General features: G+C 34.3%; 2 protein-coding genes, 1 long non-coding RNA gene and 2 pseudogenes across 3 annotated transcripts; 3 read left to right on the plus strand and 2 right to left on the minus strand.

Annotated features, from left to right (window-relative positions):
- The window catches only part of LOC143563619 (E3 ubiquitin-protein ligase At4g11680-like), a 39,733-nt pseudogene extending 21,752 nt beyond the window's left edge, over nt 1-17,981 (plus strand).
- On the minus strand, nt 1,659-8,644 carry LOC143563601 (uncharacterized; annotated as a pseudogene).
- On the plus strand, nt 10,567-11,773 carry LOC143563613 (mannosyl-oligosaccharide 1,2-alpha-mannosidase MNS3-like). Its single transcript, XM_077051110.1, has 5 exons — nt 10,567-10,860; nt 10,944-11,141; nt 11,217-11,365; nt 11,460-11,577; nt 11,657-11,773. The coding sequence occupies exons 1-5, from the start codon at nt 10,567-10,569 to the stop codon at nt 11,753-11,755; spliced, it is 858 nt and encodes a 285-aa protein (XP_076907225.1). The 3' UTR covers nt 11,756-11,773.
- LOC143563612 (uncharacterized) lies at nt 13,523-14,467 on the plus strand. Its single transcript, XR_013140702.1, has 3 exons — nt 13,523-13,642; nt 13,763-13,887; nt 13,958-14,467. It is a non-coding gene; the product is annotated as an uncharacterized LOC143563612 (long non-coding RNA).
- A 118-nt stretch (nt 17,982-18,099) lies between the features above and the next one.
- LOC143563620 (peptidyl-prolyl cis-trans isomerase CYP18-4-like) lies at nt 18,100-25,301 on the minus strand. Its single transcript, XM_077051116.1, has 10 exons — nt 25,266-25,301; nt 25,086-25,169; nt 24,943-24,997; nt 24,741-24,829; nt 24,561-24,585; nt 24,450-24,488; nt 24,236-24,350; nt 23,967-24,108; nt 23,711-23,839; nt 18,100-18,216 (listed from the first exon to the last, which is right to left on the minus strand). Exons 1-10 carry the CDS (start codon nt 25,299-25,301, stop codon nt 18,100-18,102), a joined length of 831 nt encoding a protein of 276 aa, XP_076907231.1.
- Between the last annotated feature and the right edge of the window lie 1,414 nt (nt 25,302-26,715).

The raw sequence follows: 26,715 nt of genomic DNA on the forward strand, positions 1-26,715 counted from the left end.
TTGCCGCGTTTCTTCTAATGGTGAGGTTTGGGGCGATCATGGTTACGCTTGGGTCACTGTTGATGCAATTGATCAAATTTACATACCACTTGATGATTAGACTTGGTTTGTATGTTTTAGTTTGCATTGAAATACCACTTGATGATTAGACTTGGTTTGTATGTTTTAATTTGCATGTCTACTTTGTGACTATTCTTCATTCTATGTTTTAGTTTTACTTTGTTAGTCTCATATGCAGCATACTCAACTTTACAATAGAAAAGTTTATTCTTTTGTTTTTGATGTGGCTTCAGGGACTCTAGATACATACCAAAACTCTTTGCACACATCACACAGATGAAATAATAACTTTAGGCAGCAAAACCATATTCAAAATCTCCTAAACCATGTTTAGTATCTAAGTTTCATCATTTTGTATCCCATAACAACTGCAAAACAGCAAATCCAAACACCCCTTACTTGTAATCTATCATACTTCATACTTAGTCCACACCAATACATATGCAACATATTGTTAGGTGTGTAGTTGCTGGACTTAATGGAGATTCAGATTGAAGATGAGGGGGCTTTGGGGACTATATACAGTTATATACATACCAGAAATCTTTGCCAATGTTGTAAAATCTGGGAGATAGTCTATCTGACTCGGTATTTGCAGGTTCATACTCCCTTCCTGATCTTAACAGAAACCTCACCTGGATAACAAACAGTCTCTTTAGTCATGCAACAATTAGGTATAATCAATACAAGTAAGAATATTAATCCCATACATACTAGTTCCCCAGCAAGTTCGTATAAAGATTCATCCAGTGTTGCCTGCACAATTATTTAGTTTAGATCACGGGAAAGAGTAACAAGGGGCGTAAATGAGATTTATCGTCACCTGTAATAAGCGTAGATCACAGTATTGACTGACAGGTGCTCCTTCCAGTTTTGCTATAACCTAAAACATTAGAAGGTAAAACTAGATAAGACATTGTCTCAAACTAGATAACGCATTATATGTTTATAGAAAACACACAAATCATGGTTATGGGATAACCCGACTGGTACGAAAACTGAACCATTTTAACCCAGCCAGCCAAGTCACTTCTAACTAAAGCAGCAGAATTCAGTTAGTTAAGAAAAAAGTTACCTGCATTCCTCAATGGCCATAGTCAAACCATGATACTTCCTCAATCAAATTTGTCTTCACTGACCGCCCACACGTAACCCAAAACAATTCTATAGAATCTGTAAGCTCCCTTTCACGACCATCAATTAAGCCAAGTAATGATAGCTCCCCATAGCATCTGAAAGGAGAAAGGCAATAAGTTATGATTCATAATAAGCAAAAACTATCATTTACATGTTTCAGAAAAGAAACACAAACCTAATGGGCTCTTTTTCTAACATATTTGAAGATGATGAAGCATTTAGCCCAAGTTTAGTTTTGGTTATTAACCGTACCGACAAACTAACCGAATAAACCGAACCGATAAACCAAGTTTGGTTTGGGTTATCATATAACAAACTACAAAAGTATTTTATTTATTCAACTTCTGGTTTACAACCCACCTGCCTATCCCCCTAAGGTTTTTCTCATAGTCAGAAACAAAAAAAAAAACAAAAAAACAACTTGTAGAAAAAACATGGAACAAGCAGCTTGGATATGAATGAACATCACGTTAACCTTTTCCGATTCGAAGATTTACTGAATTGTGTTCCGGTTAGATCTCCTCTGTAATTTCATTGGATGAAAGTTTCTCCCCCAAGTCTTCGAGTAAATCATGATATTCAGAAAATGACGGACGTGACTGGACCATGTAAATCATATTAGTAATGTGTTTAAGTAAATTATTAATAATACAGTGGGAAATGGACGGGTTGGGCTATAGCCCGTAAACACGTTTGTATACGTATTTTTGAATTTTACAAATAAATGATGTACTAGATATGATTACAAGAACTATATTTGTATCAAGAATAAAATAACACTATCCATCGAAAGACTTCAAGCGACTTTGAACAACTTAGTTAAACCCTTTAGCTTAACGCTTTAACCCACATGAATGTTATCAACCCATTTATAAATTAGGTGGAAATTCAGAAATTGTCATCGCTATGTAAAGATAACTTAATGGAAGTTTTAAGACGCATACCTGCAGCGTCGTTCTATATGCTTGCCAGAGGTTCATATCATCACGAAATAAATCAATGAGAACCTGTACCAAAACCACATTAATATACAAATCATATTTTATACATACATTATTAATTTAAAGAAATCTTTAAACACTGTAAACTATATTTTATAATATGTACCTCAGATCGCCTTAAAAGGGTTGCCAAAACTACAATCCACTCTTTAAACTTGACCGAGCACATGTGGGACAAGAGGAAGTCTGCGTCCAACCGGCTTTGCAAAGTTCCCATTTGGAGCTGAAATGAAATAATAGGTAAATTTTCTAACTACGACTAAGCATGAATCACATTTAATGCAAATAACACAAATAAGTTAAGGAATACCTTCTGACTTATTAACTGGAGTCCAGTAACAAAATTCTCCAAACGAACACTTCCAAAATTTTCACATTTAAGATATTCCTACAAATAGAATTTGGGAACGAATAATACAATAAGAACATACTCACATATTTTTCCTAAATAATATCAATATATTAATGGTTTCGTTTTGTCAAAAGAAATAAAAAAAAGAACTCTTACCACTGGGTGCCTTTGACAAACGCAACAAGTTTGGAAAGTTCTTCCCAGACATCAAGTAACTAGTACGATGATTCGGTTACCTTGGCTCTGTAGACTGACTCCTATAATTAGAAGAAAAAAGAAAATTTCCTAAAAATCTGGGAGATAGTCTATCTGACTCGGTATTTGCAGGTTCATACTCCCTTCCTGATCTTAACAGAAACCTCACCTGGATAACAAACAGTCTCTTTAGTCATGCAACAATTAGGTATAATCAATACAAGTAAGAATACTAATCCCATACATACCAGTTCCCCAGCAAGTTCGTATAAAGATTCATCCAGTGTTGCCTGCACAATTATTTAGTTTAGATCACGGGAAAGAGTAACAAGGGGCGTAAATGAGATTTATCGTCACCTGTAATAAGCGTAGAGCACAGTATTGACTGACAGGTGCTCCTTCCAGTTTTGCTATAACCTAAAACATTAGAAGGTAAAACTAGATAAGACATTGTCTCAAACTAGATAACGCATTATATGTTTATAGAAAACACACAAATCATGGTTATGGGATAACCCGACTGGTACGAAAACTGAACCATTTTAACCCAGCCAGCCAAGTCACTTCTAGCTAAAGCAGCAGAATTCAGTTAGTTAAGAAAAAAGTTACCTGCATTCCTCAATGGCCATAGTCAAACCATGATACTTCCTCAATCAAATTTGTCTTCACTGACCGCCCACACGTAACCCAAAACTATTCTATAGAATCTGTAAGCTCCCTTTCACGACCATCAATTAAGCCAAGTAATGATAGCTCCCCATAGCATCTGAAAGGAGAAAGGCAATAAGTTATGATTCATAATAAGCAAAAAGTATCATTTACATGTTTCAGAAAAGAAACACAAACCTAATGGGCTCTTTTTCTAACATATTTGAAGATGATGAAGCATCTTTAATAAAGGCATCACTTTCAAGCTGATCAGGTATAAAATGCATTGCAGCAGGATGGCACTTTGCAGTCATGATGGATAGCTCTCGTACTGTAGAAAGCTGTTTGTCATTTTATCACTTAAAAATGCAGGACGAAACTTTAGCCTGCAGTAACCCTACCCAACGATACGCTAATGATCAGAAACAATATAATATAAGGATTTATATACCTGTATATCCGGATTACTGGAAGGAGTCAAGTCACCAGATACTTTTACATGATATATATGGACATCAAAGGGATGGTAAGTGGCAAGTAAATAGACATCCATCACCATGGGTTCTGCAAGCAACGGTTTCTGAAAGAAGTGAGCTCTAATCAAGATGATATCTTGGGTAGAACAGCAACTCACTAGCCGCCACATGAAGAACAGGCCAATTTTGGGAGATATAGGAAACCTGCACATAATAATCATGAGAACTAATGTACAACAATATAAAGAGAAGATCTTAAATAACTCACCAGCGATTTCGACCCATTTACTTATGGATGGGTCAATTCAAGTTTTCTTCTATTTCCAACAGGTAAACCGGTAAAATAAAAGTGTAATGAGTGATGGGTCAAATCTAAAGCCACTCAAATCTTTATTTATCTTTTTACATTCATAAAACCTCCTAAAAATCTTTTTATTAAAAAAAATAAATTATGATAAAAAAAACCCTGTAACCATATTTGATATACCAACTAGATACCTATTGATTAATTTTTTTTTTTTAAAATGACAATAAAGTGTTTCTGGTCAATCCATCCCAACTTAAAACAGTTTTGACCTGTACAAAAGATTACTTGTGACAGGAACCGGTTTTAACCCGTGACCTGACCCACCAATGTTGCTAACTATGATTGATATTACACATAACTGGAAGGTTAAGATGCGTTAATTTCAGTTCATCTGTATCCTCAGACTGCACAACAAGTTTCAATCGTGATGCAACCGTAATTACATTATCGGAGCTTTTAAAGCATCTGATCTTTAATGGTATTGGTGTAGATGTTATTAGTGAACGAACAACAAGTTTCAATCGTGATGCAAGCATCGATCGGCCATGGATTGAATCAGTTTTTTCAAGATCTCGAATGGGATTGGATCATGTGATTGAGGTCTTTATTTAATATGATATCACATAATCATGCATGGTAGGATATATAGTTAATTATAATATTATAACTTCTTGCGAACTTTTGTTTTCAAAATAAAAATGAAATCATATATGGTTCATGCGACATTAATTGCATATCAAACTGTTATTTGCTGAGTGTATGAGGGAGGATATAATTATGATCGATCTCTTTCTCTAACGTAGTAAATATTTAGTCTATAACCGTATTCACCATGGATAATTTGACGGACATGACTTTTGCAAGAAACCCCTCTGTTAAGACTTAAGGCAACATTTTCCAAAAGAAAATGCAAGTATTCTTTCTGAAGAACCTGCTTCAATTGCATAAAGTCTATAACCGTATTCATCCCACTGCATAAATGAAGTGCCACTCATCAACGGTTCATAATTTCCATCTTGGTTTTGCTTCACCGCTGAAGAAGTTGAAGAGTTTAAACCAATCTGACGTATCGTAGACATTAATCGACAACCAGATATAGACCAAACAGTAAGTCCTCTTAATTTCCACCCAACTGCAAAAGCAGAGCTATCGGGTGTCCATGCAATAGAACTAACTGCACCAGTATCCTCCATTGAATATCTACAGAAACAAATGAGTAGAAAATATGAGTTATTTGACCCGGTTGGGATTTAAATATCTCAAATCGTTGAGAAATCAAAACTTACCCCCAGTCATGTGATGATACAGACCGAATAAGTGCTACGGGTTCATTAATTTCTCTACGATACCTCTCCTAGTGCCAACAGCAAGGATCTGTTGGTCTGGTGATACTGAAGCGCATACTGCATCATCAGATCCTAACCAATATTCAGGTTTTATATAATCTGGTTGCTTTAATCCTCTTTTACTTACAGAACATAACAGCAATTGTCCATCAGAGAATAGAACAAATAACAGCCTCAGTGGCAAACAAAAGTCCAAATAAGTGATTGCTGGCTTTCTAGACGAAGAATTACTGGATGATATTACACCTTGAGTCCCTCCAGAAGCTACACCATTAGATAAAACTTTGCATGGCCATTTTCATTATTTAACTTGAAGTCCAGATCCAACGATCCATAAAACTGTGGCGTGCAACAGTAAATCAGAAATATAAGTTATAACTAACTGATCCATAAAACTGTGCAACAGTAAACGATATATTTGACTTGCATTACCTCACCCTTCCACGACATGTTATACAAAGTTTCGTCAGAAAGTTCAATCAGCAAGTTTTTGTTGTCACATATGATATTGCTCCTGTCACAAAGGTAAGAGAAGAATCAAAAGTTACAGTGACCGAGAGATGTGAAGACACATTATATAGATTATCTTTTCTAGTTCTGACTACTTTCAGAGTTAAGTACAGCTTTAACTTGAAATTCATTAGTGGCCACAAAGAATATAATTAAAGATTAATATATGATGATAACTTTTATTACTAACAATGCCCTCGCTTCAAATTTTCAGGGTGTGTGGGTTCACCAAAACGGATAAAAAGTTGAACACATACTCCGGGAAATATTTGAAGGCTCATAAAGTTGTGGAACTGAAGCAAAACTGAAAAACATGATGACAACTAAAAAAGTGGTGTGCCCTCGTTTCAGAACATAAGTTATTCAGATAATTGATGTGGCGGCTACCCAAGTATTCAATTTTTTTCATTAAGGCAATCCATGTATTAAAACTGTCATATAGGACCTATAAGCTTACCCAAGTGTGTATCCTCAGTAATCTATACCAATTTCAACCAAAGACATGCATGAATGACGAATGCAACCATCAGTTTTTTTATGATTCATAGCTATCTTTGATAAGTTTTAGACGAACTGTATGTAAAGTTGTTGTCTTTTCAAAAACCTCACCAGCATTTTCGTCATATTTTTTTATTGTTTTTGGTCGAAATTGGCATAAATGACACAAAACAGATGCTTGGGTGGCCTATATGATTGTTCTAAACTTCTAATAGATGGAATGCCTTAATGGAAAAAATCGAATGCATGGGTGGCCTTCGTGTTGTAACCCACACTATCCCTTAAATTTATAATCAAAATCTTGTACGGGGAGACAAACAAATGCTTGGGTGGCCTATATGATTGTTCTAAACTTCTAATAGATGGAATGCCATAATGAAAAAAAAAAATCGAATGCATGGGTGGCCTTCGTGTTGTAACCCACGCTATACCTTAAATTTCTAATCAAAATCTTGTACGGGGACAACCCTACTCCCAGTTTGCCATCTTATGTAATTAAAATCAAATGATGTGTTTTAATACCATGTTAATTCATGATACCACAAATACCCAATCAATGTGCTAAGTACTTAAATATAACATAAAAACTAAAAACCAAAACTATAATAAAAAGCGCTTAAGAAGTAGAGATGGTACATACACTGCTAAATTCTTGCCTGAAAAAGGAACCTCCTCACTCATAAGTAGAGAAATAGTTGCAAGAGACAGATTCGATGGTTGCCTTCCTCCTATGTGTATTTTTCTCTCAAAAAATTGGACTTTAAAAATGTGAAGAAAGAATGAAGATGTCTGCAAGCAAAGGCAACCATATAAAACTTACATTACTCTACACTTGAATCAAAATCAAACAGTGCAAAGGTTTGCCAATTCATACTTACAATAACAGCAGGTATCAGGGCTCCAGATCGCCTGCAAATTCTCTCCCTCTCTTGCTATTGAATCCGGATCTCTCTTGTACTTCCCTAATCGTACCCTATGCTGCACCAAAATGTTATGCCAAAAAAAGGTCAGCATTGATGATACGAATTTCATTTTAACCCCACACAAACATATATTGCACTTAAACCAACTCAAACGCACGCATGAACATCTAGTAACACTCATTAACAAGTAACAGCTTCAGTCTAACAATATGAATTAATAATTCATATGCACAGATGATCATACATATATGTGAATACCCTACTGAGATTAACATCAAAGTACAAAATATTTGCCTTCAGCTACACACTCCTTCCATTCACAATTTACCAAATAACATTTTTAAGTTTATGATTCATGCATACAATATTTAGCTGTTTGTATTGCATAATTTAGATAGTGTATCGCATCATCATTTTAGTTCATAATTTTATCATGTATTGCATTATTATAAAACTTGGCTTGATGATTTACTGCATCATTTTCTGTGTTTATAATACTTTATTCTAAAGCTCATACCGGATCCTTAACTACAGTTTTACAGACAGCTGTCGATCATAATATATATCAATGTACTTTTTAATGCCAACTGAAACAACTAGCAATCAAGACCTGATGATGTGTTGCATCATTTTCAGTGCTTATAATACTTTATTCTAACTACAGTTTGCAAACACCGGTCAACAAAACTCAGGATCATAACCACCAAGCTCATGAACCAAATGCATCATAATTACTAAAAACAATTGTAACAAACTAACAATCATGACCTAATAATGAACTGCATCTCTTGTTATTTGTAACACTAATCATTCCTAACGCTTTCAATAGAAATTAAACCACACTTTGACACACAAACACTAACAAAATTAAGCTTAATTCCTCATAATCATCAATTCTGAGAATCAAATCAAATGCATCACTGCTTATTAATAACACCTACTGACCTAATTTCAACAAACATCAACATCACTGTGCTTAAGTAACTGCTCATAATCATCAAGTCAATTTCCAGAATCAAATGGCTAACATACATCAAACAATACACACTCATAATAATAAGTAACGAGATATAAATCGACCTGAGAAGAGCTCAAGAGCTCAAAATGCGAAGGGCAGACAACGAGCAATAGACGGTCGATAACTTTGAGGTATACATCAATGACCTTATAATGAACTGCATCTCGTGTCATTTGTAACACTAATCATTCATTGCAATCGAAACTCATCTACACTTCCACACGCAAACACTAACAAAATTAAGCTTAATTCCTCATAATCATCAATTCTGGGAATCAAATCAAATGCATCACTGTTTATCAATAACACCTACTGACCTAATTTCAACAAACATCAACATCACTGTGCTTAAGTAACTGCTCATAATCATCAATTCAATTTCCAGAATCAAATGGCTAACATACATCAAACAATACACACTCAATTTCCAGAATCTTAACTACAGTTTTACAGACAACTGTCAACAAAACTCAGGATCATAATCATCAAGCTCGCCGGCCAAATGCATCAATGTTACATGCGTTATTAGTTGTACTCCATGCATTGTAACTTGTAGGCCGTAATTAGTCTCTGCATCATGCATTATTGGTTGTATTCTGTGCTCTGTAGCCTGTATGCTTATAATTACAAACCACATGTAGATTAAAAAAACGGTAATTCTACATTTCAAAGGAATGTCTAGGGTAACATACTGTTAATAAGAGGGCCTGGGCTGAATTAAAAAAACGGACGTTCACGAACATAATGAACGAGCGAGACAAGTGTTCATGTTTGTATGTTTAACTAAATGAACAATGTTTTTTGTTCACACTCGTTTATTAGATAAACAAACTTTCAGTGTGACGGTTAATATATTGAATATTTATTTATAGGCATACAAGTTATTGTCAAGGTCTTTATGTTTGTCTGTCTGTAAAATAGCATGTTCCAGCAGAGGCTAATTGAAAGCAGTTGCTGGTAAACGATCAAAATAAGTGCACGTCAATGTTGATTCACACATAGAAATTCTACACAAAATCAGCATAATAATTGGTTTTGTTATGCGAAAACACGTGCAACTCATTCTTGGACACACTCATCTGGACCTTGAGTAGGGGTAAATGTGGAACACTCTTATATTGGCATGTACAGTTGGTTGCGATGTGTTTATACTCTTTTTATGTTTGTTTCTTACTATCTTCATGATTTTATTCTTTTCATAATATTTGTTTTAATCCTTAATGCTTCTTTCAGGCTTACAAAGAGTTGGCTTATTAAATAGGAAGAGCACTTGGATGACACTATTGACAATCTACTGTGAGTATTAATCTAAACGGGCCGAAACTCGAAACTACTATGGCATTGTTTTAATAAGTTTTTCTGCCATGTTAAATGTTTGTCTGACCACTAATTATATATTCTCAGTCTCAGGGATAAACATCAAACAAGAGTCCAATAGATCTCAAATTGCTTTTGTGCGTATCAGCAGGTATTTATACAAACTGCCATTGTTAATATCAGTTTTATTTCTTTGTATAGCTAAAAAATCTACATTAAAACTATTCGGAAAATAAATAATACGTTCATAATTTTAAGTTGATGTATAAGTTAAGTTTCCTTTTATTTTCTTGACCATTATTATTATTATTTTGTGTTTTATTTCGTGATGCAGACCTTGTTCTTCGAGACAATATTATTGTTTGTGATTTGGGTAGTCAACAGATTGGATGGTTGGATTATGTCTTTAAGTTCTCATCATCATTCGACTATTTTCTACATAATAATGCATAAAGTTATTATGTGATTATGAATAATCATGATCATATAATAAACTGTTTTAGCTGCATTTGACTAATGCAAATCCTGCATACAAGGGGCCCGCACCATCTGTGTATCTAGAAAATGCTAAAAACTTGGCTGATCGTCTTCATATGTTCCAAAACCTTCATTGCTTCTTTACTATACTTCGGATCACCAGTAACAAAACTAAGATAATTAAACTCAAGCTTTACAGTAGAAACTTCTGAAGTGCTACTAAGTCCATCGGGTGCAGCATGTGTGGTTTTATCATGCACCAGGTATTGAAGTATATTTTCTTAATCAAGTTAATTGCACCATGACTGTAATACTGGCTGTTGTTTCTTTCTTATATGCCAGCCCTTCGTCTAGTGAATTTTCTGGAGATAATATTAGATTAGGCTCTCGTGGTGATAGTTATGACGAATACCTTATCAAAGTCTGGCTTCAGCAGAGGGATAGTAACTGGACATATTGGCATGACATGTATGTGGAAGCAATGAAGGGTGTTAAGCATCTTCTGGTCAAAAAATCAAATCCAAATGGGCTGGTTTTTGTTGGCGAGTTGCCTTCTGGGATTGATGGTGACTTTAGTCCCAAAATGGATCACCTGGTAAGTCAAATATTGTCCTCTGGTTCTAAAATGTTGGTTTTGTTGAAGTTATTTGAACACATGATATAATTTCACTTGTTCAGGTCTGTTTCTTGCCTGGAACACTTGCACTAGGAGCCACGAAAGGCAAAACCAAGGCAAAAGCAAAGGAAGAGAATTTGCTGACTTTTGAAGATCTTGAAAACCTAAAGCTGGCAGAAGATCTTGCTAAAACTTGTTTTGAGATGTATGCTGTCACATCTACCGGGTTGGCTCCTGAGATTGCCTATTTCAATTCGGAGGTTAGTTATTATATATCTTTATTCTGTTGTTTTTATATAGTAAGATATTTCTTTAATCAATTATACTTTAATCAGGGATACTCTGAGGAACATCTTGATGGAGGAAACAAGACTTCAGAGTATATACACGACATTGTTATCAAACGTGCCGATAGACACAATCTTTTGCGTCCTGAAACCGTGGAATCATTGTTCATTCTGTACCGTATTACAGAAGATTCAAAGTATTATTCCAAATTCCAACACTTTTCATCATAGAATCATTATATTTTTCTTTACTGTTTTTGGTAATATATTTTTTATGAATCTATAATATAGATATCGTGAATGGGGCTGGTCTATCTTTAAGGCGTTTGAGAAGTACACAAAGGTTCTTTGGACGACGTCACCATACTTCCTCCCAGAAGAAGAGACAAAATGGAGACGTTTTTCTTGGGTGAAACCCTCAAAGTATTTATATTTATTATTTAGTGACAGCAATGTTATCCCGTTGACAGAGTTTGTCTTTAACACAGAAGCTCACCCTATACCTATTGTTTCAAAACACAAAAAGGAATAATTCTCTTTCAAGTTTCAACACTGAGAAATCATCCACATTATACGAAGACCCTTGATCACTAAGAGGATTTAAGTGCGTAGATCATGATCATCAGGATTTAAGTGCAAGAATGACAGTGTAGCTGGTAATTTGCTTAGTTGTTGTAAGAAGCTGATTTTTTTTTTATTAATTTGGTGGGTGTGGTTTCAATATTCAGAAGAGAAGATCTGTTGTGATCATCAGGTTTGCTGCTTGAAGTTCAATGAATGAAACAATAGGATTTAACCACTTTAAAGTGTTTTATCACTTGGAGGGAATACAAAATCTTGTGGAAGTCAATATACATGTAATTTTTATCTATTTATTTTTGCACGAGAGACGTATGTGATCAGCTTGAAAAAAGAGGTTGATTAGCTGTGTGGTTTAGATTTGAAAAAAGTGTTTTATGATGATAGGCGGTATGTATTTTTCTACATGAAAGTTGATATGGAATTATTGTAGTCGGGTTTTGCGTTTTGTAGATATACTAATTGTCATGATGCAAGTCGTGTTCAAATCCCGCACGTGTTTTTTTTGCTAGTGAAGTTAAACAAGTAAACCAAATACACCCATCAAACACAGCTTACTTCACTTAATTCTCAACAAAAACTATTAATAAAGTTTTAAGTAAAATTGCCTAAACAATATTTAACACTCCCTACATGTACCGAATTCTTTTTAGAAAAATTCTTTACTCTTTAGAACTAGAACCATGGTTACACAAAACGTTTCTTTAACAATTAGCCACACATACAATCAAATATGTGAAACCAAATACACAAATCAGCTTTACTTAATTCTCCACATAAACTATAAAATTTTAAGTCAAATGATCCTAAAGTACAATTAATACATATCTTGAAGTTAAAAAAAAAAAGTAATGAGTTGAAGATGGTTTTGGTTCGTGTGAAAATATGAAGTAAGGAATATAAGAGAAGATGATATAAAGGGAGTTGGTGAAGTAATCCAAGTAAATTAAGTCTGTGTTTATGGTTAAAGTTTGAAAGCAACTCATAACTGGCATTGTGTCATTGGGGTGAAGTCTGTTTTCCTTTCTTGTATACGTTAATGACAGTGAAGGTGTTTTGAAAGTTGCTTTACAATGTGAAGTGATACACAACTAGCTGGATTGTGTAAAAAAAAAGTTAGCTGCTTTACAAGGTCCGTCGGGTCGGAGGTTATTATTATTCTCGAACATCATCATCTCAGTTTTAGATATCTTTGTTTGTTTGTTTGTTTCTTGAATCTCCATTATGAATTCAATCTGCAGCTTTATAAGGACCAAAGGCTTAAAGCAGCTGAGAATTTCCGAGCACTGTGCACAGGTATTAATAATAATAATAATAATAATAACATAACACATTTGCTTTGTGATTACAGTTTAAATTATTATATGTGCAGGGGAGATGGGAACTGGAAAAACTACGGGAAAACCGCTGCACTACAAAGGAAGTCAAATCTACGGTATCCATGGCGGCATCTACGCTGAAGTATGCTTCCTTGTATCCATTTAATATGTATACACACACACACACTAGCAATTTAAGCCAGCCCAAAGTAACTTTTTCTTCTTTGCTTGCTTGCAGGGAGGTGATTTTCAGAACAACGATGGTATGCATTTTATTTTTTTTTATTTAAACCTTGTTCTCCAGATTTGTAAAGAGTGACGCTTTGCTTTGCTTGCAGGCAGCGGCGGGGAAAGCATTTATGGAGGATTTTTCAGAGGTACAAACTATAATAGAGTTTTGTTACATAACCTATTATAATAATAATCCAAATAAAGTGTTACTTCCTGCTGTTTTGTAGCTGAAAGATATCAATCCTTGCCTCCTAACCGCGGTATGCTATACATGGCACACAGCCATGCCAAAAATGGATCTACATTCATCATTGTCTTCAGTCAACAACTCTCCTTTGTTCGCAGGTATATATTAGTTTACAAACTCTGATTGATTCACATCATCATCATTAAAGGGGTGCTGCATTTCAAGCCAATATCTTTCTTTCAAAATCAACCGTTGTCTAACCGGCTATATTGCTGCAGATATGCTCTTGTTGGATGTGTAGTACAAGGAATGGACACTCTTGACCAGATTGAGCCGTTGGGAACACCTAGAGGACAACCTACTCGGCCGGTAATGATTACAGACTGTGGTGAAGTTTTACAAGGTATTGCGTTTTTAGTCCGTAAAACCTCCTAAATTGATTCTGTAATCATGTTTAACACATTCGTTATTAGGCGGAAAGAAAATAACCGGGAAGAGAGCTACGCCTAATGAGGGTTGTGATGGGCAAGCGAAAAGACAACGTGAATTAACCCCAAACTCTGATTCGGTGTTTTAAAAAGGTTACTCTAACCCCAAACTTGAATGATGTTTTGCCTTTGTTACATTACTCCATGCTATCAATTGAGGATTAATTTTCTTTTAAACCATTAACCACGGTCTCTTTGAAAGAAATTTATATCTTATTCAATCAAGGACATTGGTGATTGTTAGGCTGAGTTCAAAATGATACTGTTTGTAGGTAGATAGATAGATAGATAGGATTATGCTACTGTTTTATGTTTTAGATAGACTGAGGTGAAAAGGCTGATATGTTACTAACTTAAAAAAACTATTTTGTAGAAGAGGTTTTACTACCTAGTGAATAAAACAGCTAAATTTAAGTAGTTGTAATGTTGCTGATGTTAGTTATTTTGATTAGAGTTTCTTCTGTCAAATAAAACAATAGAGTAAGGATAATTATTAAAGGTGTGTGTATATATATATATGCATGTATGTGTATGTATGTGCTTGATAGTGTTTCAGTTTCTTTACAAATCCTATATTGGGTAATCTAAGGTTGAATGCATACTTGAATCACCAACTAGGTTTATACCCGTCTGGTATAAATATGAATTAAAAAAAACATTATTGATATAAATATGAATTCCATAATTGTATAAGTTATAAATTGCTATAAATATAAATTCTCGAACATCTAGTTAGAGTTTTATTAATATAAACTGTCTTCTATAATTTTATAAATACAAAATGAGTTGACAATATTCGAACATGAATCTGTATTCAAACTTAGATAATTAAACATGGTTTTAGGAGATTGTTTGAATATGGTTCTGTTGCTTAAAACTGTAATTTCACTGGTGCTAAGAGTAGTGTTGTAGAACTCGCGAGGCAGTAGCCGGGCGGTAGGGTACCAACTAGCAGTTAATCGGATTGGAATGTTATATGTTATTTTTCAAAAGTTTATTTATAATTTTTTAAAAATTTGTTAATTGGATTGGATTAATTACTGTAATTTTTCAAACACTTCAAAGGTTTGATCGGTATTTGATTGATTTTGACAGATTTTGATCGAAATTTTGAGTTATTTTGAACAATTTGGATCGGCATTGACCGACTACTGATTTGTTGGTCTGGTTAGGTGAAACTGAATCAGTAGCATACCGGTTAGCGATTATTTGCCGATTAATCGGTGACTAAGTGCGATTTTACAACATTGACAAAAGAGTTCTGGTATGTATATATAGTCCCCGAAACCTCCTTTGTCTTCAATCAGATTTTGGGGTTAAATAGGTCGCAGAATGATGACACTAGGTATTTAACATACATAGTTACACTTATATGGTGCATATGCAATGATGTGAAAGTATGAAGTATGAGAAGTATTAGGGTTTGAGTTTTGAGTCGCTTATTTTAGTTTATTTAGTTGCTTAAATTATTTTGTTCATCATGATACATTTAAAAGTGTCTTGAGTCCTGGTTGGTTTAGGTTTTGAGCTGTGCAGTTTATGTGGAAAAATATCGGATATCGGTCAAGGACCGATATTAAGATATCGGTTCTTGCGGTGGGATATCGGTAATTTTAATATCATGCATAATTTATATATATGACAATTAAACACTGACAATTCAGTATACTATCTTATCATTAACAAATTAACACTTTTAAGATATATAATACTCACATTGAACACTAAAAATTGATTGGAAATATTGGTGATATATTGGTCAATATCGCCTATAATATCTGGACAGATATTTTGCACCAATATACATTGGCGATATCGACTGCGTAGGGTTTTGAGTCTAGTATAAATAGATTGACAGGGCAGTGTAATTTCTTGGTTCAAGTTTTCGTTTAGGTTAATAATATTGAAAGAGTTGTGGTGAGTTAGTACAAAAAATGTTGCATCCTCGTGTTGCTAGATCCAGTTTTCCAACATGAGGGGTATTTGGATGTGTTTTCTGCAACTGATAATGGGATATCAGATGAAGCTCTACTAAACATGGTTTAGGAGATTGTTCGAATATGGTTCTGCTGCTTAAAGTTGTAACTTCATTTGTTTGAATGTGGTTATGTTGTAGAACTCTTTAGGTACTAGTCGGGCGGTGGGGGTACCGGACTGGTTAATCGGATTGGAATGCTGTATGTAATTTTTCGAAGTTTTATATATAGTTTTTCAAATTTATTAGTTGGTTTGTATTAACAATTCTATTTTTCCAAATACTTTAAATATTCGACCAATTTTTGACTGGTTTTGACCGAAACTTGATTGATTTTTGACTAATTTTGTTAGAAATTTGACTTATTTTGAATATTTTGGACCGGCTTTGACTGATTACCGATTTGTTGGTTTAATTAGGCGAGATCGAATCGGTAGCATACTGATTAGCGATTATTCACCGATTAATCGGTGACTAATCGCGATTTTTACAACATTGGCAAAGAGTTCTGGTACGCATATAACTATATACAGTCCCCGAAGCCTCCCTTATCTTCAATTTGGATCTTCATTAAGTCCAACAACCATAAACCTAACAATATGTTGCATATGTATTGATGTAGAAGTATGATAGATAACTAGGGGTGTTTGTTTTTTTTGCAAGTGATTATGGGATATAAAATGATGAAACTTAGATAATTACCTCTACTAAACATGGTTTAGGAGATTTTGAATATGGTTTTGCTGCCTAAAGTTGTAATTCATTTGTGTGATTTGTGCAAAGCGTTTTGGTATGTATTTAGTGTCCCAAAGCCACATTGACAACAAAAAGAATGAACTTTTCTATATTTATATAGTTAAGTATGCTATATATGAGACTATCAAAGCAACCAAACATTAAATTGTAAGCTGCATACTTCCTCATATAGTTTTTTTCTACCAGCAACGGCATTTGTTCAATTTACAAATCACAACTAATTATTTATGGGATTAGTTTGGATAACGGCTTTATTATTGTCATTAACTGTTCTTCAAAAGTGAAAAGACCAATAAGAATCTCTGTTGTACATGAATGCTCTGCTCTAGTCATAGTTACAGTTCAATATGGTCGATTTATAAGTCAAAGATGGCTTAAGGTCAGTTAATAAGTCGAGAGGTAAATTCATCATTTACCATAAAGTGTTTTTAGTGAGGTTTTGATGTAGCTTGCAACATCTTGGAAACTTAGTTGCTCAATTAGTCGTTGGCTATATGATTAGGACTCAGATTTCACTTTGTAACTCTCTCGATCGATTCACTAATCGATCGATTCAATTTTATTTTCGAGTGTTCGTGTGTTGTTTGATTGTTTTCAGTTCCTCTTAGTTGTTTGATTGTCTTTCTTCTTCATATAAACCGCTTAACATAAAATATGTATTTCTGTATATAAGGTGTTGTCTGATTTTTTTTTCAGGCGCTGGATTACGTTCTTGGCATTTGATGTGCTTTTTGTGGTTATCTGTGTTGCCGTTGCTTGTGTTGTTAAAATTGCTGTTTGCTGATGTTAGGTATCATTGCAATTTTGTATACAGTAATTGTTTGTTACCTTGAAAGATGGTTAACATTAAGATTCCAAACGTCAGCATTTGTTATTGAAACAGGAAGGTGCGACAAAAGATGACATTGACCGACTGCCTAAATACAATCTTAAGAGAATAGATGATTTTGAGAAGGAAAACGGGGAGATCCAAAGACGTTACGGTGGAATAATGGTAGAATGTGATACTGATGCACCCGTTGAACGTGCTTTATCCGAGGAAGATGCTGTAAGTTGTTTTTATTTTTAAACATTTCAGTTAATTTTTGTTCTACAGTGCGGTTTTGAACCTATTGTTTGCTTCATGTATTGTAGCATGTTATGAGATAGAACTTATACAAGATAACAAAAAATAAGTTTTTTATTGTTGTATTAATAATAGTTTGTTGACATGATTGCTGCATTTGTCTTTGCACATATGATGACGGATCTGAACTCTCTGCAAGTTCAACATATTAGAAAACATTACCCAAAGAGGCAGTGAAAACATTATGTAAAATTTATAGTTTATATAATTTATAAGCATCTTTTTGCCTTGTTATTTGGAGATGTTAATCTGCATGTTATAGGAATTCCTTCATGGCATCATTGTTTGTGCCACATGCGTTATTAGTTGTACTCCATGCATTGTAACTTGTAGGCCGGAATTAGTCTCTGCATCATGCATTATTGGTTGTATTCTGTGCTCTGTGGCCTGTATGTTTATAATTACAAACCACATGTAGATTAAAAAAACGGTAATTCTACATTTCAAAGGAATGTCTAGGGTAACATACTATTAATAAGAGGGCCTGGGCTGAATTAAGTGAGAGTTTGGGCTAGCTAAAGGTAGAGGTGCGCAAGTCGGGGGGGGGGGGGGGGGGGTTATTTTTGGAAGAACATGTACCCGGAACTGGTTCCGATGATACCAGGTATTACACTTATATGTTGCATATGCAGTGATTTGAAAGTATGATCAATTTTTGGATGTGGCTTTTGTTAGTGATTATGGAATAATTGTTAGGAATTACACACACACTCGGCAGTAAATAAACGAACACGAGAATTTATTGTGGTTGTCCATGGGTGGTGACTAGGATATTGTTATTGTGAAGAGTTACACATCAATAGTATGATCAATATATAAACAGCTATTAGCGATTAATCGTGGGTTAATCGGCGCCTAGTCAGGATTTTGACAACGATGTGTGAAAGTATGAAGTATGATAGGTTGTAAGGGGTGTTTGGATGTGTTTTCTGCAAGGGATATTGGGATATTAAATGATGAAACTTAGATAATTACTTCTACTAAACATGGTTTAGGAGATTTTGAATATGGTTTTGCTGCCTAAAGTTATTATTTCATCCGTGTGATGTGTGCAAAGAGTTTTGGTATGTATCTAGAGTCCCTGAAGCCACATCAAAAACAAAAGAATAAACTTTTCTATTGTAAAGTTGAGTATGCTGCATATGAGACTAACAAAATAACCAAACATTAAATTGTAATCTGCATGCTTCCTCGTGTAGTTTTGTTTTAGCAGCAACGACATGTGTTTGATTTACAAATCATAACTACTGGTCGATTAATAAGTCAAAATATGGTTTAAGGTCAGTTAATAAGTCAAGGGGCAAATTCATCATTTGTAAAAAGTGTTTTTAATGAGGTTTTGTTGTAGCTTGCAACATCTTGGGAACTTCGGGGGTGCAATGTGTTACTTTTGGTGATCGAAAGTTTGTTAAACGTAGTTATCTCATATAGCCGTTGGATATACGCTTAGGGCTCATATTTCACTTTGTAACTCCCTCGAACACTCCCTAATCGATCAATTCAATTTTATTCGTGAGTGTTCGTGTGTTGTTTGATTGTTTTCAGTTTCTCTTAATTGTTTAAAAATATCAATTGTGTTATGCTCTATCTGTGACACACTATTTAGGAGCCTGGAGGTGTAGTCTGAGTTAGAGATGTTCAACGAAACCGGTTCCTGGAACCGAACCGGTGGACCTGAACCGGACTCGAACCGGTTCCTACCCGTTTTTTTAGGAACCGGACCCTATCTGATTCAACCCGATGATCCGTGACCGGTTCTTGCATTTCTGAGTGGGGGTGGGTAGGAACCGGAACCGAACCGGTTCTGGAACCGAACCATCCGGAACCGGTTCCTAACCGGTTCTAGCCGTTGGATCGAATATAGCCGTTGGAAATCGTTTTTTTGGCCGTTTTTTGACCGTTGGGGTCAAAAATAGCCGTTTTTTGGCTCCCCCAAGCACCCCACTACTAGATAAATAGGTATTCCAATATGATGTTTGTTTAAATCTAATTGAAATTTTATTAACTAAAAATAATTTAATGATTCTTTTCAAACATATACAAATTTATAATTTGCAAAGCTTACAAATTAAAACTATAATAAATCTCTATAAGCCATAACAAACAAACCTATAAATAAAAGGTTTTAAAATTTTACTAACTTGGGAATGTGGGAATGTCACAATTGTAATATACGACTGTCGACAAAGTATAACAATAATAATCATTCCAATAAATAATGATTTCTATTATATCGAAAAACAAAACAGGTCAGGCTTTCGGGTTCAGAAATTGACGAATGTCACATGATTCACAACTTTTTGAAATTTCGTTCCAAAATTAATTAAGAAAAAAGAAGCAAAATATACATAGATTTGTTTTAGTAAAACAAAAATGTTAATAACAAGTAGCAAAATAAAATAAAACAGATTTTCGAATGACCCGAAAAAGGCTACAAACGTGAAATATGATAAAGACATTTATGTATAGGATGCCACCATGATCTTATCATATTACATTTGTTCCTTTTCCCATTCATTTTCGATTCTTCATTTGTTCATTCAGCAGTTGTCTTCAGTGGCAAACATCTTCAGTAGTTGTCTTTTCTTCATCAGTTAATTGTTTATTTTTATGTTAATTGTTTTTTTATTTTTCATGTTATACAAATACGAATCGTAGTTTAGAATCCAAATCGCAAACGAAAAACGAAAAAAAAAAATTACACTGTAACCGGTTGGAACCGGTTACGGTACAGGAACCGGGTTAGGAACCGGTTAAACAGGTCAGGCTTTCGGGTTCAGAAATTGACGAATGTCACATGATTCACAACTTTTTGAAATTTCGTTCCAAAATTAATTAAGAAAAAAGAAGCAAAATATACATAGATTTGTTTTAGTAAAACAAAAATGTTAATAACAAGTAGCAAAATAAAATAACACAGATTTTCGAATGACCCGAAAAAGGCTACAAACGTGAAATATGATAAAGACATTTATGTATAGGATGTACCAGCGGCGCATCCACCATGATCTTATCATATTACATTTGTTCCTTTTCCCATTCATTTTCGATTCTTCATTTGTTCATTCAGCAGTTGTCTTCAGTGGCAAACATCTTCAGTAGTTGTCTTTTCTTCATCAGTTAATTGTTTATTTTTATGTTAATTGTTTTTTTATTTTTCATGTTATACAAATACGAATCGTAGTTTAGAATCCAAATCGCAAACGAAAAACGAAAAAAAAAATTACACTGTAACCGGTTGGAACCGGTTACGGTACAGGAACCGGGTTAGGAACCGGTAAGAACCGGTTAGATAGGTTAGGGGTCCGAGGGTGGGAGAACCGGTTCGGTTCCCTAACCGGTTCGAGCCTGGAACCGGTTTAAAAGGGGGTTTTGAATATAGGAACCGGTTAGGAACCGGTTCCGGTTCCTAGTCCCAAACCGTTTTGAACATGCCTAGTCTGAGCCAGTTTAATAAATTACCAAACAATTCGCTTCTTTTTGAAAGTGTCTATTGTTTAAATTGTGACTAATAAGTTAATTATTATTAATCTAATCAGTAAACAGTTAACTTCTTTTTCTTTGTCTTATTAAAAAAGTAGTTCATGTGTAAGTGTATATACGATTATCCAATCGTGGTTCACTACATTAAATTAATTTTGTATTGAGCGTGCATATGCTTGTGCGTTATATATATAAGGATTAAATGATAGCTCACTTGAGTTATAATAACTACAAAACATGTTTTGGTGAATCAGATTAAGACACTAAGACACTGGACACATAATCAATTCTATAAAATATTTGAGAAATATCGATTACTAAGCATATGGAGTCTATGAATACAATGTTTTCCTTTATAAGGTGGATTGTTGGATTCTATTGGGTGTCTTCTAATGGTCAACATCTTAATCATAACTGGTTTGTCTTTCTTCTTAAAAACCGTTTAATATGAAATTTGTATTTTTTTAGTATATAAGCTGTGGTTATCTGATTTTTTTTTCAGGCTCTGTATTACATTCTTGGCCTTTGATGTGTTTTTTGTAGTTATGTGTGTTGTTGTCTACCTTGTATCATTGCAATTTTGTATGTATTTATATGCGGTAATTGTTTGAGCTTCAGGATATTCTAGTCGAGCTTGAGTAATGCGACACTCGGCCTCAATTCGTTTGCACCCACATTTGCCACCAGCAAAGAGTCAGTGAGAAGAACATTATCTGTTCAAAAGTCTCAAATAAATAAATGATGTAATTTCTTCTCAAAGATATAATATATCAACTCATTTATAGCAAACATTATATAAGTGAAAAGATCCAATACACTAATGTCTTAACGTACAATACGTATGCGAATCCATTTTTTCACGAATCGATCCATGAAATCACATCCAAACATCTTGGAATCGTCAATACATATCCAATCAGTCATTGGTTCACCGAAAAAAACAGTTTTGGTGGTTAATCGATTAATTTTTCACTTTTTTCATGGAGACCGTTTTTTAGCGTTTAATGAGCGTTTAGGTTTTTGGCTGAGCGTTTAAGTTTTTGTGAGCGTTTTAGATTTTTGCCTTTGAACGTCTCGCGTACCTACCGTACGTTAAGGCATTACCGTATAGTAACTGCACCCCATTATGTAAACTTACTCTTAAGAACATTCATAGGGGAGCATTCAGCTTTATCCGGGGATGGCATTTTTTCCCAATACCCGTTACCTGTCTATTCGGTATCGGTACTAAGATTTGTAGAGTTTTGGTATTCCGTACTTACGGGATTTGGTACAGATACAAGTATTTTGGATTATATTGAGAGTTTTATTTATACAACGCTCAATCGGTGCGTATCATTTACAAGTAGGTTAGGCTTCAAACGGTTACGATAGTGCATTATAGTTTATTTAATGTCCGTACCGTACCGGCACCCCATACCAGTTTAGTCATTTAGTACCAGTCGCGTGTCGATACCCATACCGATTCTACCTGTTACTTACAGCAGTATCGATACCAAGTTAAATTGAGATTAAAAAAAAACAAAGCAAAACAAAGTGGTACCAAAACGGATACCTTACCGAAAGTACTTGTACCATAAAATTCAGTACGGTACTAATATCCAGTTTTACTGGTTTTCGGTACGGGTAATTACGATGGTACTTATGGTTACGGGTATCCTTGTTTCTCATTTCTATATCCAAAACCATACAATTGGCATTATCACTTATCAGCGCGCGCGCACACACATAATACATACTTGAAAAATCGTGAAAACCACTTTTAAGCATAAAAACTAACTTTTAAATTTTTAAATTTCATTCTTTTTGTATGTTACTAATGTTTGCCAAACCTATAAAAGTAAAAAATGTATATATGTGGTTCGAGCATATGGTGAAGTGAAAATAAAGCTCCATAATGCTGGATTTTATTCAAAGGTCGCTTAAGAGCACGAACTAGGCTCGAATTGGCCACACACTTTTCAATCTTGGACAGAAGTTGCTAAAGCTTTACTTGGATTGAAAACATTTGAAACTCCAAATGAAAATGACACATAAATCCACCATAGAACATATACGAGTGAGAAAAAACATACGAAGTCACGCTACCAGCATAAGATGTCTTAAATCATACGAAGTTACAAGACCGAGTTCAATATTCCAGGAAAAAAACATATATTCTTCATTGATAAACACAACGCCCCCTCTTCTTATGCATCCAAAGTCAATACTTCACGAAAGTCAGCGATTGTTAAACCTGAAACATCAAACCTCAGTTAAGTAACTAGAGCAACCTATGCACATGAAAAAATTCTCAAGAAGGATATGACTATCAAGACTTTGGAAATGCATAATACAAAAAGCAATATTATAGAATTCAGTCTGTCTAATAGATCACAAAAGTTTGGTGTTAAATAACCTTTTTGGAATCCGAATGAGACTTTGGGGTTGTAACACGTTGTTTTTTCACTTGTTTTTTCGCTGGCCCATCCGGACTCTCAACAGAATCAAAAGATACCTCTCTCCTTTCAGCTTTTTTCTTTGTTGCCTAAAAAAGTTGTCAAAATGGTACATTTTAGTACGGGTTTTACTATGAATAATCAACGTGTTAAACATGATTACACTACTTTAATATAATCTGATTATGAGAATGAACGGACTAAAAACGCAATAACCTCTATGATATTGCTTTGAGGAATTTCACCACAGTCCGTAACTTCAACCAGCCCAGAAGGTTTTCCTGTATCTGATGCCTTTTGCTCAATCTTTCCAAGTGTTTCCAATCCTCGTATTACCTTTCCAACAGCAACATAGCTCCTGCAATATAACCGATTAAACAACGGTTAATAACAATGACTAGTTAAACAAGGGCTAATAATATGATTTTATAATCAAGTACACTATTGAATTATAATGATGTGAATAAGTTAGACTTGTAAACTACCAGTCAATAAAGAAATGATACTGGAAGACAATAAGGAACCTAGAATCAATCTCCTCCGGGTTATTTGCCATATATAGCATACCACGCTCAGAACGTAGCTTTATATCATTCTCAGCTACAAAACCACATAATGTAATAGAATTGGTATAACTTCTGATCTAACAGTAATTATAGGCTATAAAACAAAACTCTATAAATCTTTTTAAAATTGTACCTTTAAAAGTTCCCCCGTTAATGCTTTCTCCACCGGTGCCTGCGAGCAAACCATCACTCGTTACAAATATGAAATGTGCTTAAAACAGAATTTAAATAAAAAAATACATACCGTCATTGTTTTCGATATCACCTCCCTGCAAGCAACAATGAAAAAGTTATTTTATATAAACATATGGCTCATTGATTATATGTTTAAAAGAATCCTTATAGTGTGTATGATTAAAAAAAGCCTTAAATTATAAATTTCTGTATATCTGATTGAGATAAGCATTGCTATAAAAAATCATACTTCAGCGTATGTTTTTTCTATGATACGGTAGAATACAGTTCCTTTGTAGTTCAACGGTTTTCCAGTAGTTTTTCCAATTCCCATCTCCCCTACACATATATGTAATCACAAAGCAAATATGTTATTATTAATTCAACAAAGCAAATATGTTATTATTAATTCAACAAAGCAAATATGTTATTATTAATACACACACACACACCTGTGCAGAGTGCTCGAAAATTCTTAGCTGCTTCCGGCATCACGTCCTTATAAAGCTGCAAATATCATAATGCAGATTCAAGAAACAAACATATCGAAAACTGATTAACCGACATGAGACATGATGGCACAGACCTCAATTACCAATCTTCCAGCGGCAGTTCCATCAATGGATAAATCCATGAACACCAGAGGGTTATCCTTGTTGCTCATCTCTATATCATCCGCCTAAACCATTCGAATAGCAGTATTATTAAAACCTAATTATAGAATGTGTAATCAGATGTATTTATTTAATTTAGGGTTATGAATGAACGAACGAACCTGTGATGACGACGAGAGTTGCTTTCCAGATTCCATGTCGCAAATTGTGTTTGGGACTTTGTGTCCTTTTTTTCATTTTAACAACTTTACAACATTTTATTTTATCTATACTATATATAAAGCATACCAAACTCATTGCTTTATATACAACATCTAATGCACCAAAATTTAAAAAACTAAATATTCTGGTCCCTCAACTTCACTACCTTTTTTGTAAAGTTTAATAATAGTTACACATATGCCCCCTAATTCAAAACCAACTACCCCACGACTTTTTAACGGGCATAACTTTTTCACACGTTAATATTTTTTCAAAAAAATTACGTCATAAAAACGAGCATTTTATTCTCTTTAATTTGGATATAATATTGTTATGGTTTTTAGTTTCAAAAACTTAGCATGTTACGCGCTTACCATTTAGAACCGGGTAACAAGTTGAGTCGAGCGAGTTCGGGTCATTTATAAAAGTATAATAGGGTCGGAATGAGTCGATACAAAAAAATGGTTATGGTTCGGGTTCGAGTAGAAATGGGCCAGATCAAAACGTTGTCGAGTCAGAACGGGTTTGGGGCCATAATGGGTTGGTTTAAAAAAATGATTTATTTCAAGTTACTATATATTGGTTTAGCATGTTTTAGTGTCTGTAACTTGCATTCCCGTCGGTTACACGTGTTCAATCTTTGATTACACGCAACTGTCTTTGCACGAGTTACACGCCCAATTTTAGACTATGCGCTCACTGTCATCAGGTGACGTATGTACCGACACGGACTACGCGTTAGATATTGAGTTGCGCGTGCGCCCGCTGCATTGCGCGGGCACCATGCTAGTTTATATTGTATATATAATACTTGATGAATTTAATCCAACTTTTACAATGAATAACCGATTTCAAAAGAAGAAAACCTGAAACCAATGAAACCGCTTAGAGTATTAACGGAATTAATATTGGTTTATAAAAATCGGTTGTTTAAAAAAGGTTATATAACAATCTGGGCCTTTGTTTTTTTGGTTTTTTTCAATTAATGGTATATAATTATGATAATAATCTTGTAATAAAATAAAATATGAAAGGTTGTTAAGATAAAGGGTATTTTTTTGGTCTTGATGTTTAATGAGTAGTGTATGTTTTCAACTATTAGCATCTACAATTTACCCTAACAATTATGTGTATGTTACACATCAATAATTTTCCAATCCCATATTCGTAGATTCAAGAATATTTATAAAACAAAATATTCATATTATGTATGGAAAACTATAGAAGTACAAAGTGTTTTATTTTCTACCAACAATGTAAAATTGTTGTTTTGTTGAGTGTGAGAACCTATAAAAATATAACTATGTATGTTTGATGGCATTTGTGTAGGATGTTTTGTGGATGGAAAACAATCTAAATTAATTTGTGTTGTTTATTTTGTGTGTGATTTTTTTCTTTTTGGTTAGAGAA

This window comes from Bidens hawaiensis, unplaced genomic scaffold, assembly GCF_021521415.1.
Source record: "Bidens hawaiensis isolate Kalapana, Puna unplaced genomic scaffold, B.hawaiensis_p1.1 tig00021501_1, whole genome shotgun sequence".
NCBI lineage: Eukaryota > Viridiplantae > Streptophyta > Magnoliopsida > Asterales > Asteraceae > Bidens > Bidens hawaiensis.

Coding starts and splice junctions, on each gene's coding strand:
- LOC143563613 (XM_077051110.1), top strand. CDS start 10,567: ATGACTGTAATACTGGCTGTTGTTTCTTTCTTATATGCCAGCCCTTCG. Junction 10,861..10,943: donor GTCCCAAAATGGATCACCTG/GTAAGTCAAATA, acceptor TCACTTGTTCAG/GTCTGTTTCTTGCCTGGAAC. Junction 11,142..11,216: donor TTGCCTATTTCAATTCGGAG/GTTAGTTATTAT, acceptor TACTTTAATCAG/GGATACTCTGAGGAACATCT.
- LOC143563620 (XM_077051116.1), bottom strand. CDS start 25,301: ATGGAATCTGGAAAGCAACTCTCGTCGTCATCACAG. Junction 24,830..24,942: donor TTTTCGAGCACTCTGCACAG/GTGTGTGTGTGT, acceptor ATATATGTGTAG/GGGAGATGGGAATTGGAAAA. Junction 24,351..24,449: donor TAACGGGGGAACTTTTAAAG/GTACAATTTTAA, acceptor GTGGTTTTGTAG/CTGAGAATGATATAAAGCTA.